The following is a 16,664-nucleotide window of genomic DNA, read 5'->3' as shown; positions in this document are numbered from 1 at the left end:
CCTGAGTGACTAGGTGGATACTGATTCCATAACGGAGAACCACAAGAGAAGGAAATATGTTTATATAAAGGTATTAAGTTCTGGTCAGGTTTATTGGGTTTGAAGCACCTTTGGTATATCGAGTTGACACTCAGAGAACAATTCGAGTGACCTTGAACCACTACCATGACCACCACCTGCCACCTTGTTTTAAACTAAGGTTTCTGTGCTCTTGGTTTCTCCATTCTTTTAATTTTTAACCTCCAAGGATTTCTTAAAATTGCTCTTGAAGACCTAATTTCTTTTTTCACAGTACTGCTATATGTTTTATTCCTTTTATTTGTAAGATTTATAGAAGACTTGTAGCATGAGAAGAGATATCAGCCCATCATCTGAATCACTTTTTCTTGGGGGTGGTTTCATAGCTTTTTATTATTTTCTCAAAGGGGATTGTTGTCAAATTATTTTTTTAATGTTGCTGCTGCTGCTAAGTCACTTCAGTCGTGTCCGACTCTGTGAGACTCCATAGACGGCAGTCCACCAGGCTCATCTGTCCCTGGGATTCTCCAGGCAAGAATACTGGAGTGGGTTGCCGTTTCCTTCTCTTTTTAATGTTAGGGATGGATTAATCCTGTGGAATACTAACATTTAAGTGGCAAACAAGTTACTAGGCTTTGAATGAGTGGCTATAGAGGTAGAAAGAGAACTATATGACAGTGTTTTTTAAGATAAGGATGAAACAGCTGGCCTGAAGAAAGGAGTTGCAACAGGATAAATGCTAATGAGAGGTTAGTTCAAATGAAGTCTGAAAAACATCAGTTATATTTTGGCAAGTCATACCTATCTTGCCAACTTACCTTGGCAATAGCTAATGCAGTTTTAGAAGTATATGTCAAATACCAGATTGAAGTAGTTTAAGGAATAAATAAATGACTGAATGGAAACCTATGGTTATTGATTAGTCTTTTAAGAAGGTTGGATAAGAAAGAAAAGGAATAGAACAGAAAGAAATTGGTAACTAGGGGCAAGGTAAGAGAGCATGTTTATTAGTTGTTGAAAAGAGGCTCTATGGAGATTGGGATTAAGGATATTAGAGAGTGATGGATAACTGGAGTGGAAGCTGATGGAATCAAAAGCTCTGGCAAGTATTCTTACATTCTTGAAGGGATCTTGGGTGTGAAGTTTGTGAGAGGAAGGGCTAAAAATGTACGTGGTAAAATTCTTAGAATGTAACATTTTCCAAACTCTTAGCAATTCTTGAATCCTATTTTTATTAAAAATTGTTTTCAAAGATACTGTCTTCTTCAAAATTCAATTTAGGAAGTTTGGAAGAATTTTCAAGCAGCATTGGGAGTCTTGAAGTTTTTACCACAATCTTGTTGTTAATACGAGTTTGCTCAACCGTGTGATATAGAGAAAGCATGCAGTTGGAATAATTCTGGGTTGTACTTTGTCAACCCAGGTGCAAGAGAAGGCTGATGCAACAAGGAGGTCTTGGTAATTGGCAGGAAATTGGTTATAAAGAGATAAGGTGAGGTATGAAAAGAGAAGCGAAGACAGGAAAGAATGATAGTGATAAAGTTGAAAGTTGAAGAGAGTGACAGTCTTGGTGGGATTGATGAGCAAGTAGGTAGGACCAATGAAGTGAGGAGTCTGCATGAAGTCTGTGTTACATGCTCTGCTGGTTGTCTTTTGACTGAGCACTCCTTAGTTTCCTTTTCAGGAATTTTTTTCTGCCAGTATCTTTTATGTTGAAGCCCCTCATGGTGCTCTAGGCTCTGGTTTATTTACTTTTTTTGTACCAGTTACTGACTCTCTTAGTACTGTTAGTGGCTCTGTCGTGTTTGACTCTGTGATCCCATGGACAGTAGCCCACCAGGCTGCTCTGTCCATGGGATTCTCCAGGCAAGAACACTGGAGTAGGTAGCCATTCCCTTCTCCAAAGGATCTTCCCAGCCCAGGGATCGAACCTAGGTCTCCTGCATTGCAGGCAGATTCTTTACCATTTGAGCTACGGATACCAGTTACTGACTATATCATCATTATTCTTAATTGTCTTCAGCCCAGTTCTCTTTCCTTAACTTCATGAACTCACTGCTTAACACTGCGCCTTAGATGTCTCAAATTCAACCAACCTAAAGCTGAACATTACATCTTCTGCTTCAAATTTTTTTCTTTTCCAGGGTTCCCTAGGTCAGTAAAAAGTACTTGCTGGAGACAGAGATCTGAGAATGTAATTCTTAACTACTGATTCTCCCTATACTTCAGTGCAGTGAATCACCTGTCTAGGCTTAACCATTCAGTGCAGTGAATCACCTGTCTAGGCTTAACCATTAAATATTAATATATCAGATGTTTCTGTGCTTTGCTTTATCCCTGCTCCTCCTTCCCTTAAATAGAGTCCACCATCATCTTTCAGTTAGACCTGCACTGTCCAAAACAATAGTCATTGTGACTAGTCCAAATTGAGATGTGCTATCAATGTAAAATACACACTAAATTTTCTACACTTAGTATGAACAAAGAGTGTAAAATCAATCAACAATTTTTATTATTGATTACACACTAAAATGACAGTATTTTGAATAAGTTTAGATTAAATACATTGTCAAAATTAATTTAATCTCTTTTTAGAAACATGTGGCTACCAGAAAATTGTAAATTATCTATGGTTCTCATTTTTTATCTCATATTGTATTTCTGTTGGATAGTGTTGACTTAAGATCATTGAGATAGCTTCCTGAGAGGTCTCTTCCTCCAGTGTTGCCACAGCGCCTAATCTTCTATCACCCTAATTCATTCAGAACCACACTATAACTCAGCTGATCCTTGAGTCTTGTTATTGTCTAGTTTTATCTCCTCCCCTCACATCATTATTCTCATTTCCCCAAATGAGTTCTGTGCTCCTGGAGCATTCGTCCTACCTCTTCTTCCTCTTCTTACCTGTTAATGTCTATTCATCCTCATCAAGGAGAGCTTTCTTTCAGGAATGCTTTCCTCATCACTCAAGATTGGTAAGCAAATACCTCCTTCTTTGTGTTTTCTTAGCACCCTGTACCCTCTCTACCTAGCTCTTACATTGTATTGTAGTTTATTTTGTTGTCTCTGTCCCTCCTCTCATATACTGTAAGCTCTATAGAATCAGTAAAGATGGTTTGCTCACCACTCTGTACCTAGTGCCTGTCATAGTGCTTTGCATATAGGAGGCACTTAGAAAATACTTGTTGAACAGGTAATTTTAGATTTCAGAGAAGGAACATTTAACAGGCTATATTAGAGAAATTATGACAAAGGAGTAGAATGAGTATCCAAAATGAAATAGATCATTGGAGTTAAGTATTTAGGGAATGGAGAGTTAAGTATTTAGGGAATAAATAGTTCTCAATCTCTTTCTGTCTGCTCTCAATAAAAGATGATTCGTTTTCTTATAGTGCCTTTATTGAAATAAAAATCACATACTGTGCAGCTCACCTAAAGTGCATAATTCTGAGGTTTTAATATATTCATAGAATTGTACAACCGTTGCCACAGTTAATTTTGAACTTTTTTAGGAGTGTGATTAGTTTTTTAGAAGCCTCTCGGATAATTTTTTAACATAAATTTTACCTTTAAAAATTTATTTAGTCACATCACATAACATGTGATGTTCCCCAACCAAGGATCAAACCCAGAACCCTGACCACTGGACTGCTGGAGAATTCCCCCTCCCAGATAATTTTTTTTAACTTTGTCTTTTATGTAACTACCTGTGTAGTTAAATTTAGTTGTGTTCTTTTTTTTTTTTTTTTTTTGCCATGCCACACAGCTTGCATAATCTCAGTTCTCCAACCCGGGATTGAACCATAGCAGTGAAAGCCCAACATCCTAACTACATGGCCACCAGGGAAGTCCCTCCCAGATAATTTTGATATGTCCACCTAAGTAGACTTCTTTGCTTCTTCCAACCCACTTCTCATCTACTGAGAAATCATTGGGCTAACAGTACGGCTGTGTCATTTTTATATCTATAGAATTACCCATTACTATTGAAGGATTTGGCATAAAAGAGTCAGAAGAAGTTGGATACTACTAGAAGGTCATTGAGAAACATATATGAGGAAAGGAGCTTGAGTGAAGCAGGGCTTAATCTTTCTCAAAAGAAGGGGTGTTTATACTTGAAAGAGGAGTAATGATCTTGTAGCATTTGTAAACTATCTCCACCTACTGAACTAGGATTTATGCAGTGGGGAGAAGCAGCAACTTGTATCTGAAAAGGCTTCAGGGCAGTGCTGTCTTTGGGAAGGGAGTGCATCTACCATTGCTATTATCTGAGGAGGCCAAGAAAGTTCTCACTGATGATGTTTGAGACACAGGGCAGTATCTTTACTGTGGAACAAGGATAGGGGCACAGAGGAAATGTCTGAATGGGAGTAAGATTATAGGATGACATTAGCTAGCGGCACAGTTTTCACAAGAGTAAGTCCAAAGACTTAATTGATGGAGTGGCAGGTTGAGGGGAGAATTGGATTGTTCCTGCTTGTCTGGAGTTAGCCAAGGCTTAGATTGGTAGAATGTTAGGTCAATAGGCTGGCAAAAATATTAGTTATTTTAAGAAGTAAATTGAGAACACTTAATAACTAGTTAGGGGAAAAGTCGTAAGGAAAAATGAGATCTGAAATAATTGGAGTTTCCAGCTCTGCCCGTGAGTAACTTGGTGTTGCATTAATGGAGAAAGGAGACACAGGGATAAGAGAGAAGAGAAAAAGTTACAGCCTACTGTTTGTACTCTGTTTTCAGCTAAAATAAACCCTGCAAATAACTAGATTAAACCTCTTAACTCGTTTCTGCAAAAGCATCTTCTCTAAGGGGAATGCTAGTAGGGGCAAAATAACATAAAATGAAGAGGCTTAGTTTTTGGTGTTACTAAAATCACTGCGATACGTAATTATTGGACTGTAGATATATGTAACATACTTAATATATGAGAACTTTTAAAACTATTGATAGTGATAATTGCAATACAGTATGAGTTTGCTTTGTATTAAAAGCTAAATTTTATTTTTTAGTTTTGTACAAGGTTTCAAATCAATGTTTACAGTTTTATTATGTATATTAAAATTTTTTGTAACCTACACATTGATACTTAATAGAAAAAATGGTGAGTACTTATTCAGAAGTATTGCTCGATATGTATTTGCTATAGGATTATTGAAAATTAAATATTTCTTTTCTTTCCCTAGTCCAAACCCCTGATACCTCTTCAAAAAGAGACTGATTCAGAGACCCAGAAAATGGTGCTTACTAACTACATGTTCCCTCAGCAGCCAAGAACTGAGGATGGTAGGAGTTTAAGAATCTCTTTTCTTTAAAAAAAAAAAAAACACAAATAACTGATAAAGTATAGCAAAGATGTGAATTGAATTTTAAGTCTCAAAGACCTACTAGTTTGAAGAAAATTTAGAGAATTGGTTAATGAAGTTCTCTGAAAATGGGAAAATAAGGCAGCATCTCAGAGTTATATATAGTTGAATTTAGAGGTATATCTATACCATGTTTCCTTAAATGATTCCTTTGATTTTGTTAGATGTGTTTTAGTGTGGGGAGACTTCAACAGAAAAGTATGAGATAAGTTCATAATATTCTGAGTCCCCTTAGAGTTCATGTGTAAAGTATTTCACTATGGGTATTATGAGAGCACTATAACTAGTATACTCACAGTACTGAATCAGAAACTACATTTTGTATGGTCAGGCAGCTGAATTTGTTTTTAACCGAAAGAGAAGCATTTTCCTTTATCACAGTGTCTGAGAAATAAATGAGTCAGAAAACACAATGTGCTTAAGGTGGAATTTTTCATACTTTGAGAGTTGACTCTTACATTTAATTCATTCTATTTTTATTACCACACACGTGCCAGGAATTGTGTTAGATCTAAGTATTTAAGGTCTTTGCCCCACCCCTGGCTGCTTCTTGAGGCATGTCGGGTGTTTGTTCCCCAACCAGGTATTGAACCCATGTCCCATGCATTGCAAGCACCGAGTCTTGTAATGACTGGATCGCCAGGGAAGTCCCAGATCTAAGTATTTAAGATTTTAAATACTTAATTTCAAGAAGCTCATGATGTGACGGGGATAATGATGGATAAATTTGAAAGAGAAGGTGTGGTATCTTGAGCCTAGTTAGAGGAATCAGTCTTAAACAGGAAAATGGAAAGAATGGATCCATATAACAATAAATTTATAACTAACAGGATATTGGGGAGCAGCATCAGTCTGAGGGGTTTTATTATATTTACTTTCTCAGTTAAGTCAAAGAGAAAATTGCCTGAAAAGGTTGGGGGAAGGGCATTTGAGGTAAGTGGTGGTGATTTTGTGTGGGAGAGCAGGCTGACTTGGAATGAATTCCTGAGCAGTGTTAAAGATGGAACAAAGAGTAAGGAATACCATAAATTTGTAGTGGTTCTAAACCACAAGGTTATATCATTTTTCTCTGGTTGAATTCCAGGGCTCAGAAGGTAGGTGATTGAAATACCATGTTACAGGATTTACTGGGTAGGTATGACTTAAGGAAAGGGGGAAAAAAGATGAGAGTGGCACAAATAATATGTCATGAAATCTAAGGTGAATAGAGAAGGGAGTAAAAGAATTCTTTTACAGGAAGAAAAGGAAATGAGGTTAAGGAACTCAACACTTACCAGCAATAATAAGTGAATGATTTAGAAGGACAAGTGGAGTGGTCAGGTATTACACAAGCTAAGGTCTTGAGGAGTACCATGATTTTGAATCACATGGGTGAGATGCAGATGGACATTGAAATTGAGGACATCAAGAAATTATGAAATTGTATTGTATTGTTGGGGTCGTCACACATTTGTCATCATTCAGGATTTTGGCAGGTCTTAGGTAGATAGGGCTTCCCTGATAGCTCAGTTGGTAAAGAATCCGCCTGCAGTGCAGGAGACCCTGGATCGATTCCTGGGTCAGGAAAATTGCTGGAGAAGGGATAGGCTACCCACTCCAGTATTCTTGGGCTTCCCTGGTGCCTTATTTGGTAAAGAATCTGCCTGCAGTGTGGGAAACCTGGGTTCAATCCCTGGGTTGGGAAGATCCCCTGGAGAAGGGAAAGGCTACCCACTCCGGTATTCTGGCCTAGAGAATTCCGTGGACTGTGTATAGTCCATGGGATCGCAAAGAGTCGGACACAACCGAGTGACTTTCACTTATGACATATAGGTAGAGAGAAACATGCTATGCAAATGCTAGAATTCCGAATGAATATGCCAGTGTGATCAGATCTAGTGGCCTCTAAAATGCAGAAAAAGTAATGTTACTACCTGATGCCCTGAATCTCAAAAGATGTGAGATTTATACTAAAGGGTAGAAAGTATAGGTGACCACAAGTTGACAGGAGTGAGAGGAATGGTAAAAGTTACTTTCCTTGGGGTTCTGAAAAAATTCTGATGTAAAATTGCTTTGATATAATCGAAAACTCTAAGAGATCTTTGGGCTGGGCTGATGATTGGGAGTCTTAACCCTCATCCCCACCTCTAGTACATAATGAACAGTATTGGAATTAGGAAGACAAGTTCTGAGTGCCAAACCTTGAATGAAATATTTATATAATTACCATGTTACTTTTTGTAGGGAATTGCACAAAGTCACACATCTGTAGTGTTTTATTAGATTCTCTTCAAGAATCCTTCTGGTAACAGAACAACCCTAAGATGGGAGGGGAAATCCTCTCTCTCAATCTTGGAAGTAGACTTTGTTGGAAACTGCTTGGCTCTGCTTGCCTTTCCGAGTATACCACAAAAAGTATGTCAGGAAGGCTTCCCAGGAATTTGAACCTCGTTGCACAAACTAACACTGTAATTCATTTAATATTAAGCAACAACACAAAGCAAGTAAAAAATTTTGAACTGAGTAATTAAAACAAATAAAAAGGTAAATAAAGTTTTATTCCTGTTGTTAGTATTTGGTTTCATGGTATTCTTCCTGTGGATATGAGCTTAAAGAAGGGTAGGAAGCCCAAAAGAAGGACTAAAAATAAATGACAATTATGCCGGTTTTGTGGAAATAATCAAACTGACTGTATTTGGGTTTTCTGTTTTTCTATTAACTAAAAAGGTGCTTTTAATCTCTTTCGTTTTCTTTTAATGGGCAGAAAATAAGTTGTGATTTTTTTTTTTAATTGCACAAACTTCTTTAAGGTGATTATATATTAATCCATTATTAATATATAATGGATTAATATATAATGATATATATTAATCCATTGGTCAAATGGATCGATTTTTTAAGCCTTGCCTTTTGTTTCATTGCCTAAGAGGAAGCAAAAAACTTTGACAGCTGTTAAGTCTTTAATATTGTATCAGATAGCAGGCAGGATATGTAAGTGTTGAGTTTGTTAAATTTTAAATTTTCCTTAGTTTTGATATAAAGAATATCTTGCAATCACTTTGTTTACACAGTCAAACTATGTATGTTTAATGCAAGTAGGGGCCATCAGGGTAGTCATTTTTTACCAACGTATTTCCCTTTTTCTGTGTTAACTCCCTTCTTCTAGTACATAATAAACAATATTGGAATTGAGATTTCTGAATGCCCAAACTTGGATGAAATGATTTGTGTATTACTGTGTTATTTTTTGTAGGGAACTACACACAATTACATAACTATAGTGTGCTAATTATATTGTATTCTCTTCAGAAGTCTTTCTCATAAAAAAACAAGACAAATCAGCTTTAAGAAAGAAAAGATGTGTGATTGCTGTTGTGAAGAAATGTTAGAAATACAGCCTAGTTGTTAGTGTAGCATTTATAACTGCTGACATTGACCAGTCTTGATTTATTGTAATGAACATCTCATAAAATTATGAACAAGTAATAGTTTTTCATAATTATAGTAAAATATAGTGGGGTTTTGTTTGTTTCTGTTTTTCTCTAGTTATGTTTATATCAGATAATGAAAGTTTTAATCCTTCATTGTGGGAGGAACAGAGAAAACAGCGAGCTCAAGTGGCATTTGAATGTGATGAAGACAAAGATGAAAGGGAGGCACCTCCCAGAGTGAGTCTATTCTTTTTTCCTTCAAATTTTAAACAAGTCCCCTGATATTTATTGGGTGCATGTATGCTAAATCGTTTCAGTTGTGTCTGACTCTTTGCGACCCCGTGAACCATAAGCCTGCCAGGCTCCTCTGTCCATGGGATCCTCCCAACAAGAATCCTGGAGTGGGTTGCCAGGGGACCCCACCTCCAGGGGACCCCTCCTCCAGGGGATCCTCTCAACCCTGTGTCTCCTACTGTATCCTGCATTGGTAGGCGGGCTCTTTACCACTAGCACCACCTGGGAAGCCTGCATTTATTAGGTACTATATAGCTCATCTGTGCTATTTTCAGAGAAGGCAATGGCACCCTACTCCAGTGCTCTTGCCTGGAAAATCCCATGGATGGAGGAGCCTGGAGGGCTGCAGTCCATGGGGTCGCTGAAGGTCGGACATGACTGAGCGACTTCACTTTCACTTTTCACTTTCATGCATTGGAGACGGAAATGGCAACCCACTCCAGTGTTCTTGCCTGGAGAATCCCAGGGACGGGGGAGCCTGTTGGGCCGCCGTCTATGGGGTCGCACAGAGTCGGACACGACTGAAGTGACTCAGCAGCAGCATATAGCTCATCTGTGCTATTTTCAGGGATACAAAGAAGTATTTGTTTCATTCCTTACCCTCAAGGCGCTTGAAATTTTATTGATCCACTACATTTATGATGTGAAAGTATTTGAGAATAATATAAAATTGTGTGAATAAAAAACAAATTTCATAGTGTACATAAATATAAGAGCAAAACAGATTATTGTTTCTCCCTTTCCTTTCTTTAATTATTTATTTATATATTAAAGGGATGAACAACTCTTTGAGGGGAACATTTTGTTTCTTTATGAGACCGTGTTGTAGTAATAGAAGTAGCAAATACACATTTCCAAGTTAGTTATGGATGTGATTATTTTTCCCTTGTATAATAAAGCTGGCTGAATTCTAGAAAATGATGATTAGGCTGATCTTAGAGGTATTTGGTTTCTGGCACATAAGGCATCATAATGTAGGAATTTTATGTCTGTTTGCATAATTATCTAGCTGGAAAACATGTATCTGTTTCAAAGCCAAGTGCAGTGTTGGCAATATCCATACCATATATCTCCAAATGGAATATATTTAAGTCTACTAAAAAAAGCTTTTAAAACATTGAAATCTGTAACTGTGAAGTTTTTGTTTTTTTACTATCAATAAAACCATCCATTTATTGATCTAAAATGCTTTCAAAGGCCTATCATCTGTCTTCACAGTTACGTTATGAGCTAGGTATGTAGTATAATTAAGATGGACTATAGATTAAATTTTGAGATTGATGTTAGAAATATTTATCTGTAGATAACTAATAAGAACCTTCTGTATAGCAGAGGGACCTCTACTCAACACTCTGTAATGGCCTATATGGGAAATCTAAAAAAGAGTACATCTGTGTATAGGTGTAGCTGATTCAGTTAGCTCTACAACAGAAAATAACACAACATTGTAAATCAACTATACTCCAATAAAAATTTTTTTAAAAAAGAAATACCTGTACTTTGAATTGTGAGATAATTTAATTTATCTCTTATTTTATTTCTCTAGGAGGGAAATTTGAAGAGATATCCAACACCATATCCGGATGAGCTTAAGAATATGGTCAAAACTGTTCAAACCATTGTACATAGATTAAAAGATGAAGAGACTAATGAAGACTCTGGAAAAGATTTGAAACCACATGAAGATCAGCAAGTTGTAAATAATGATGTGGGTGTGAAGGTTAGAAAGCTCAATTTAAAAACATTGACTAAAGTCTATTTCCAGTTCTTTAAAATTTTTAAATGATAATTGATATAATGATCCTTTTTGTATACACCAAAATACACTCCCAGACTTGGGGAGTATTCTCACATTGTTGTTGTTGTTCAGTCATCTCCAACTCTTCGCATCCCCATGGATGGCAACACGCCAGGCTTCCGTATCCTTCACTATCTCCCAGGGTTTGCTCAGACTCATGTCCATTGAGTCAGTGATGCCATCTAACCATCTCATCTTCTGCTGCCCCTATTTCCTCCTACCCTCAATCTTTCCCGGCATCAGGGTCTTTTCCAGTGAGTCAGCTCTTCACATCAGGTGACCAGAGTTTTCACATACCTGAACTAAAAGCTCTCATAGTGAGCAAACTGAAATGCTATTATTACCACTTCAGTTGTGGTTACAGACTGTCCAGATGGGCAGGAGAGTGTCAGCATAGCTTTTGAACTAACATTGCCTGAACAAAGAATAAGATAATGAATGTCAGAAAGTTCATGGTTATAGGAATGCTTTTTCCCCTGGTAATATTGATCCATTCTACCCAGTTTTCATTTTAAATGTAATTACTGTGACAGATCATTGATGTTTCCCTAGGATGTTTCTGAAACCTACACAAATCCCTAAATTGTGTGTTCCTTTAATGAACTTTCCCCTCTGCATCTGTATCACAGAAACAGAAGTTTTATCCTGTCACTGAAGTTTCTATTCATTCCACAAAGAGCAGGAAAAAAATCGAGCCTTCCTGAGTTTGCACATGCCAAGTGACTCACTCATAAATACCAGCTTTGCACCTTCTAGGATGAAATGGAACCTTAGCTAAATTGTAAAGTTTAATGTGGCTCATGGACCTTTGTGACTGCCTGTTCCCACAGTGAGCATTTTCTCTCTCAGTGCTACAGATTTCCGTGTTTAAAACATCTTCAGTTTACCCATAATGGGAATATACTTTTAAATTTTCATCTGAACTTTAATACAGTAATAGGTGTAAAGAATGTGAGTTCTTTTATCTTTTCTTTTGCTTAGACTTCTGAAAGTATCACTCCAGTAAGAAGCAAAGCTGATGAAAAAGAAAAGTATATGATAGGAAACTCTGTACAGAAGACCAATGAACCTGAAGCTGAGGTCAGTTCTGGAAATCTGCCAGTGACTGCAAATGTGAAAGCCTCTGAGAACTTGAAGCATATTGTTAATCATGATGATGTTTTTGAGGTATGGCTTTATGATTATTCTGGAGTAATGTTAAATGATAAGAATTTAACATTTCATTGTTGCTAACTAAAGGTAGGGGAAACCTGATACCAGTAGCAGAAAATATGCTTATACAGTTTTGCCATTGAGAAATTTCATCATATTTGTTTACCACTCATTTATCACTTAAGCTTCAACATTGGAGTACAGAGGTTATAAAAATTTTTACTATTTAAGTTAGATTGTGGCAGTTCTAATTCTGTAAAACTTATAATAGCAATTGGCTTTAATCTCGGTAACTTAAAAATGAAAAAGTTGCTGTTGGTTTACCAAATAATAAGTCAGTTATTTGACTTATTTAGGCATTTGTCATTGATTGTAAAGTTTTTTTTTTTTTTTTCTTGAATATCTGAGACTTTTAAAAGAGATTTTTCCCTTGGATCAACAAAAGCTTTTTTTTTTTTTTTTTTTAAAGCAGCTTTATTGAGGTATAACTCATATACTGTTCAACTCACTCATTTAAATAAAGGGTGCAGTTCAGTGGCTTTTAGTGTACTGAAAGTTGTGCAACCCTCACCCCAAATGCTTTTGGAACATTTTGATTACCCTAAAAGAAAGCCCGTACTTCTTAGTTGTCTCCCTACAACGTCTATATCCTCCTCCCCAGTCCTGAGCAACTAGTAGTCTTCGCCTCTAGATTTGGCTGTTCTTGGCATTTCATATAAATGTAATCATACAGTATGTGGTCTTTGTAACTGTTTCATTTAACACAATGTCATCAAGATTATTCATATTGTAGCACGGATCAGTACTTCATCCATTTTTTTTTAATGTCTGTATATTTCATTGTCATCATCCATTATGAACATTTGAGTTATTTCCACATTTTGTCTCTAATGATGAGTGAGGTTCCTTTGAATATTTGTATACAAGTTTTTGTGTGGATATATATTTTCTTTCCTCTTGGGTATAGTTTATACCCAAAAAAAATACATCCTCTTTCCTCTAGAGTTGATCTGCTAGATTGTATGGTAACTCCATGTTTAACTGTTTAAGAAACAGCCAGTTTTCCAAAAGCGATTGCACCATTCTACATTCCCCTCATAAACTGCTGGAGGTATTAAGTTTTATAGAAATTTAGAAAGGTATTTTCTGGCTATAAAGAACCACAGATGCTTTGAGGTGAAGGAAACGTTTAACTTGTATTTTGAAGTATTTTAGTTAACAGAAATAGGAGAATTGAATGAAATGTGAAAAGAATAATGAGAGCAAAAGAACCGCCTTTAGAAAATGTAGGAAAGAGCATTGGTCAGACCATCTGACCAAATATATTAGGGGATATAGTTAATGAAATAAAATTAGTAGAGTAGATTGTTTCCTGATAGCTATGCTGAGAAGTCTGGACTTAATGTTCTATACTATAGTCTTTGGGGAGCCACTGAACATTTTTTAGCGGAATTATCGACATTAAACATAATCATTGTAACTTCCCTGGTGGCCTAGTGGTTAAGACTCCATGCTTCCAATTCAAGGGACGCAGGTTTGCTCATTGGTTGGGGAACTAAGACCCCACATGCTGTGGGGCATGGTCAAAATAAATAAAAAGTTTTAATTAAAATAAACATAACCATTGGGAAAAAATGCAGTAGCTGGGGGAAAGAGTAAGAAAGGAAAGAATATGAGCAAACTGCAGGAAGATTAATCGACATGAGCAAAGGAAACAGAAAGGTGGTGGGAGATTTAGGAGACTAGAGTTTGCAGAAGCCCAGCTATAATATAGTCTCATGGAGAAGAAGGTCTGGTCAGCAGTTTAGATGCTGCTGCTGCTGCTGCTAAGTTGCTTCAGTCGTGTCCGACTCTGTGCGACCCCATAGACGGCAGCCCACCAGGCTTCGCCGTCCCTGGGATTCTCCAGGCAAGAACACTGGAGTGGGTTGCCATTTCCGTCTCTAATGCATGAAAGTGAAAAGTGAAAGTGAAGTCGCTCAGTCGTTCCCGACTCTTAGCGACCCCATGGACTAAAGCCTTCCAGGCTCTTCTGTCCATGGATTTTCCAGGCAAGAGTACTGGAGTGGGGTGCCATTGAGTTTAGATACTGCAGATACCAAAAGGCTGAGACAAACCTCCTCGTCCTGTTATCTCATTGTTTGTATTCATTGTACCAGTCAAGTTCTGTTAATGGTAATAAAATTTCTGCCCAGTTCTTTTTTTTCTATACTAGCTATTACTGCTATTGCAGGACAGGTGTAGTCTTTTGTTCAAGACTATTGCTATACCCAGTTTTCTTTCTGCCAGTCTCTCTTTCCATAAACCTTTAATACCAGAGTTACTATTTTAAAAGATAATCTGCCTTGTGAGTTTCTAGCTTGGCAACTTTCATTAATGACCAGCATGTACTTAATTGAGTTCATACTCAGAGCATAACCTTTTACTATGCAATCCAGTCTGCCTTTTCTGTCTCTCCTGCCCCTTTTCCTAAATTTCAGCTTCATGGAGCTGACTTGCTATACATTTTCTTATTTCCATGTTTCCCTCTACTCAGAATGTTATTTACCTCTTAACTTACCCTTGAAGACTAAACCCAATTTACATTTCTCTCCCTTAACTACTTAACAGTCTAAATCCATTGTAGTAGAGTCTGGAACAGGGTTGGCAGACTATGGCCTTTTGCCCCAAGCTGGCCCACTGCCTATTTTCATATGGCTTGCAAGCTAAGAACAGCTTTACATTATTGAACATTGAATAAAGGTCAAAAGAAAAAGCATATTTTGTGAAATAGGAAAAATGAGATGACATTTAGTTTCACTGGCACACAGCCATGGTAATGTGCTTACATATTCTCTGTGGCTACTTTTATGCCACAGCAGCAGAATTGGTTGGTTGAAACAGAACATGTGGCTTGCAAAGTATAAAATATTTACTGTCTGGCCTTTTTATTGAAATAGTTTTCTGATTTCAGTTCATATTTTATTATGACACTTAAAGCACTTAGAAATCTTAGTATTTCTAATAGAATACTGTTTTAAGACCTTTTATTTATTTTCATTATATTAGCTAAAAATAAACTGCAGAAGATCTGATTTTATGTCTGTTATATACAATGTTAAAATCTTTCTATTAATACTTGTTGACAGCAGAGTCTCTTTGTGTGTGCCAAGAGCACTCGATGGTAAATTGCATGGGACAATTGCCAAATATCAGAGAAAAAAATCATGGAGAGTAATAAAAGATTTTGTCTTCAAATTGGGCAGAAATTGCCATTAATTTATCTTGGTGGAAGAGCATCTCAGTCCTTCTGATTTCTTGGAACCTGGTGATCCTTGAAGGAATAAATTTAAGAACTAGGAATACACTTTTTGTTAGAGCATTTTCACTAAACTGTTCTAACAAATGCTAAAACTAGCACTAAAACAAATGCTAAAATTAGCATTTTCACTAGTTTTTCACTAGCAGGGATTGCGTTTTACTCATTTTTGTTTCTCTGGCACTTGATAATAGTACCAGGTACATACTAATCATTAATACAGTTGAATTAAGGACCACATAGAAAATTATACCTTAGACAGTTTGGTGTAGTATTAATAATTTCCATAGTTTTATTGCCATGTCTTGAAAAATTTAAGTCACATACTAGTTTTATTCAGTTACCGTAAAAAGCTTTTATGCCTGTGTCAAGTATTTTCTCTTTGAAGTTCATATAACTTAATATTTATTCATTTAAGGAAACCAAAATTTATTTTTGTTAATATTTTTCTCTTTTTTCCCTAAATTAGGAATCTGAAGAACTTTCTTCTGATGAAGAGATGAAAATGGCAGAGATGCGACCACCATTAATTGAAACCTCTATTAACCAGCCCAAAGTGGTAGCACTTGGTAGTAACAAAAAAGGTTAGATGTTAAAAGATAGCTTGCTAAGAACAGAAATGGACTAAATAAAATGTATAAATTTTTTTTAAATAAATTTCACTAAATGTTACTATGTTATTTAAAATACTTTTCAGAAGCAATTTTTAAAACATGTCTTTGTAAAGGGTCTATTCCTTATCTCTCATTTTTAAAGAAAAATCCTGATGGATCTCTTCCTTCGTTCATGCAAGTTTACTTACATGACATGGATTTTTTAGGCAGATAAGCCTGGATTGTGATTCCATCTCTACCACTTGTTTGCTGTATGATCTTTGAGCTCCTTAATTTTGTCCATGTGTATATATCTAACTGGGCTTCCCAGATGGTGCTAGTGGTTAAGAACACACCTGGCAATGCAGGAGACATAAGAGATGTGGATTTGATCCCTGGGTTGGGAAGATCCTCTAGAGGAGGACACAGCAACCCACTCCAGTATTTTTGTTTGGGGTATCCCATGGACAGAGGAGTCTGGCAGGCTACAAGTCCATTGGGCTGCAAAGAGTCAGACATGACTGAAGTGATTTAGCACGCATACATCTAACTAGACATACAATGAAGCTAATGAAAGATTTTGAGAATTTCAAATATATTGGGTTAGTGTACTCAGATCTAGCAAAGTACCTTATGTATAACAGATGCTTGTTGTTATTTTTTCTGTTAAGGAACTTTTTTTTTAATATACCCTCTCACCTCCACCTAACATAGAATCTCAGACTCTCAGAAATGAAAGAC

General features: G+C 36.6%; 1 protein-coding gene across 14 annotated transcripts in view; it reads left to right on the top strand.

Moving 5' to 3' along the window:
* The window catches only part of ERBIN (erbb2 interacting protein), a 132,583-nt gene that overhangs the window by 94,187 nt on the left and 21,732 nt on the right, over positions 1 to 16,664 (top strand). For 10 of the 14 annotated variants that reach the window (XM_025270455.3, XM_044932499.2, XM_044932497.2 and 7 more), the window contains 5 exons: positions 5,199 to 5,298; positions 8,904 to 9,025; positions 10,629 to 10,802; positions 11,862 to 12,047; positions 15,800 to 15,914. In XM_025270455.3, the coding sequence (XP_025126240.3) occupies positions 5,199 to 5,298; positions 8,904 to 9,025; positions 10,629 to 10,802; positions 11,862 to 12,047; positions 15,800 to 15,914 (697 nt within the window). Of the gene's footprint in view, positions 1 to 5,198; positions 5,299 to 8,903; positions 9,026 to 10,628; positions 10,803 to 11,509; positions 11,710 to 11,861; positions 12,048 to 15,799; positions 15,915 to 16,664 lie in introns of those variants that run through there. The other 4 variants (XM_044932498.2, XM_044932505.2, XR_006546616.1 and 1 more) reach the window with 3 other exon arrangements.

The sequence above is a fragment of the Bubalus bubalis genome, chromosome 19, assembly GCF_019923935.1.
Source record: "Bubalus bubalis isolate 160015118507 breed Murrah chromosome 19, NDDB_SH_1, whole genome shotgun sequence".
Classification (NCBI taxonomy): domain Eukaryota; kingdom Metazoa; phylum Chordata; class Mammalia; order Artiodactyla; family Bovidae; genus Bubalus; species Bubalus bubalis.
This window is presented reverse-complemented; position numbering and strand designations above follow the sequence as displayed.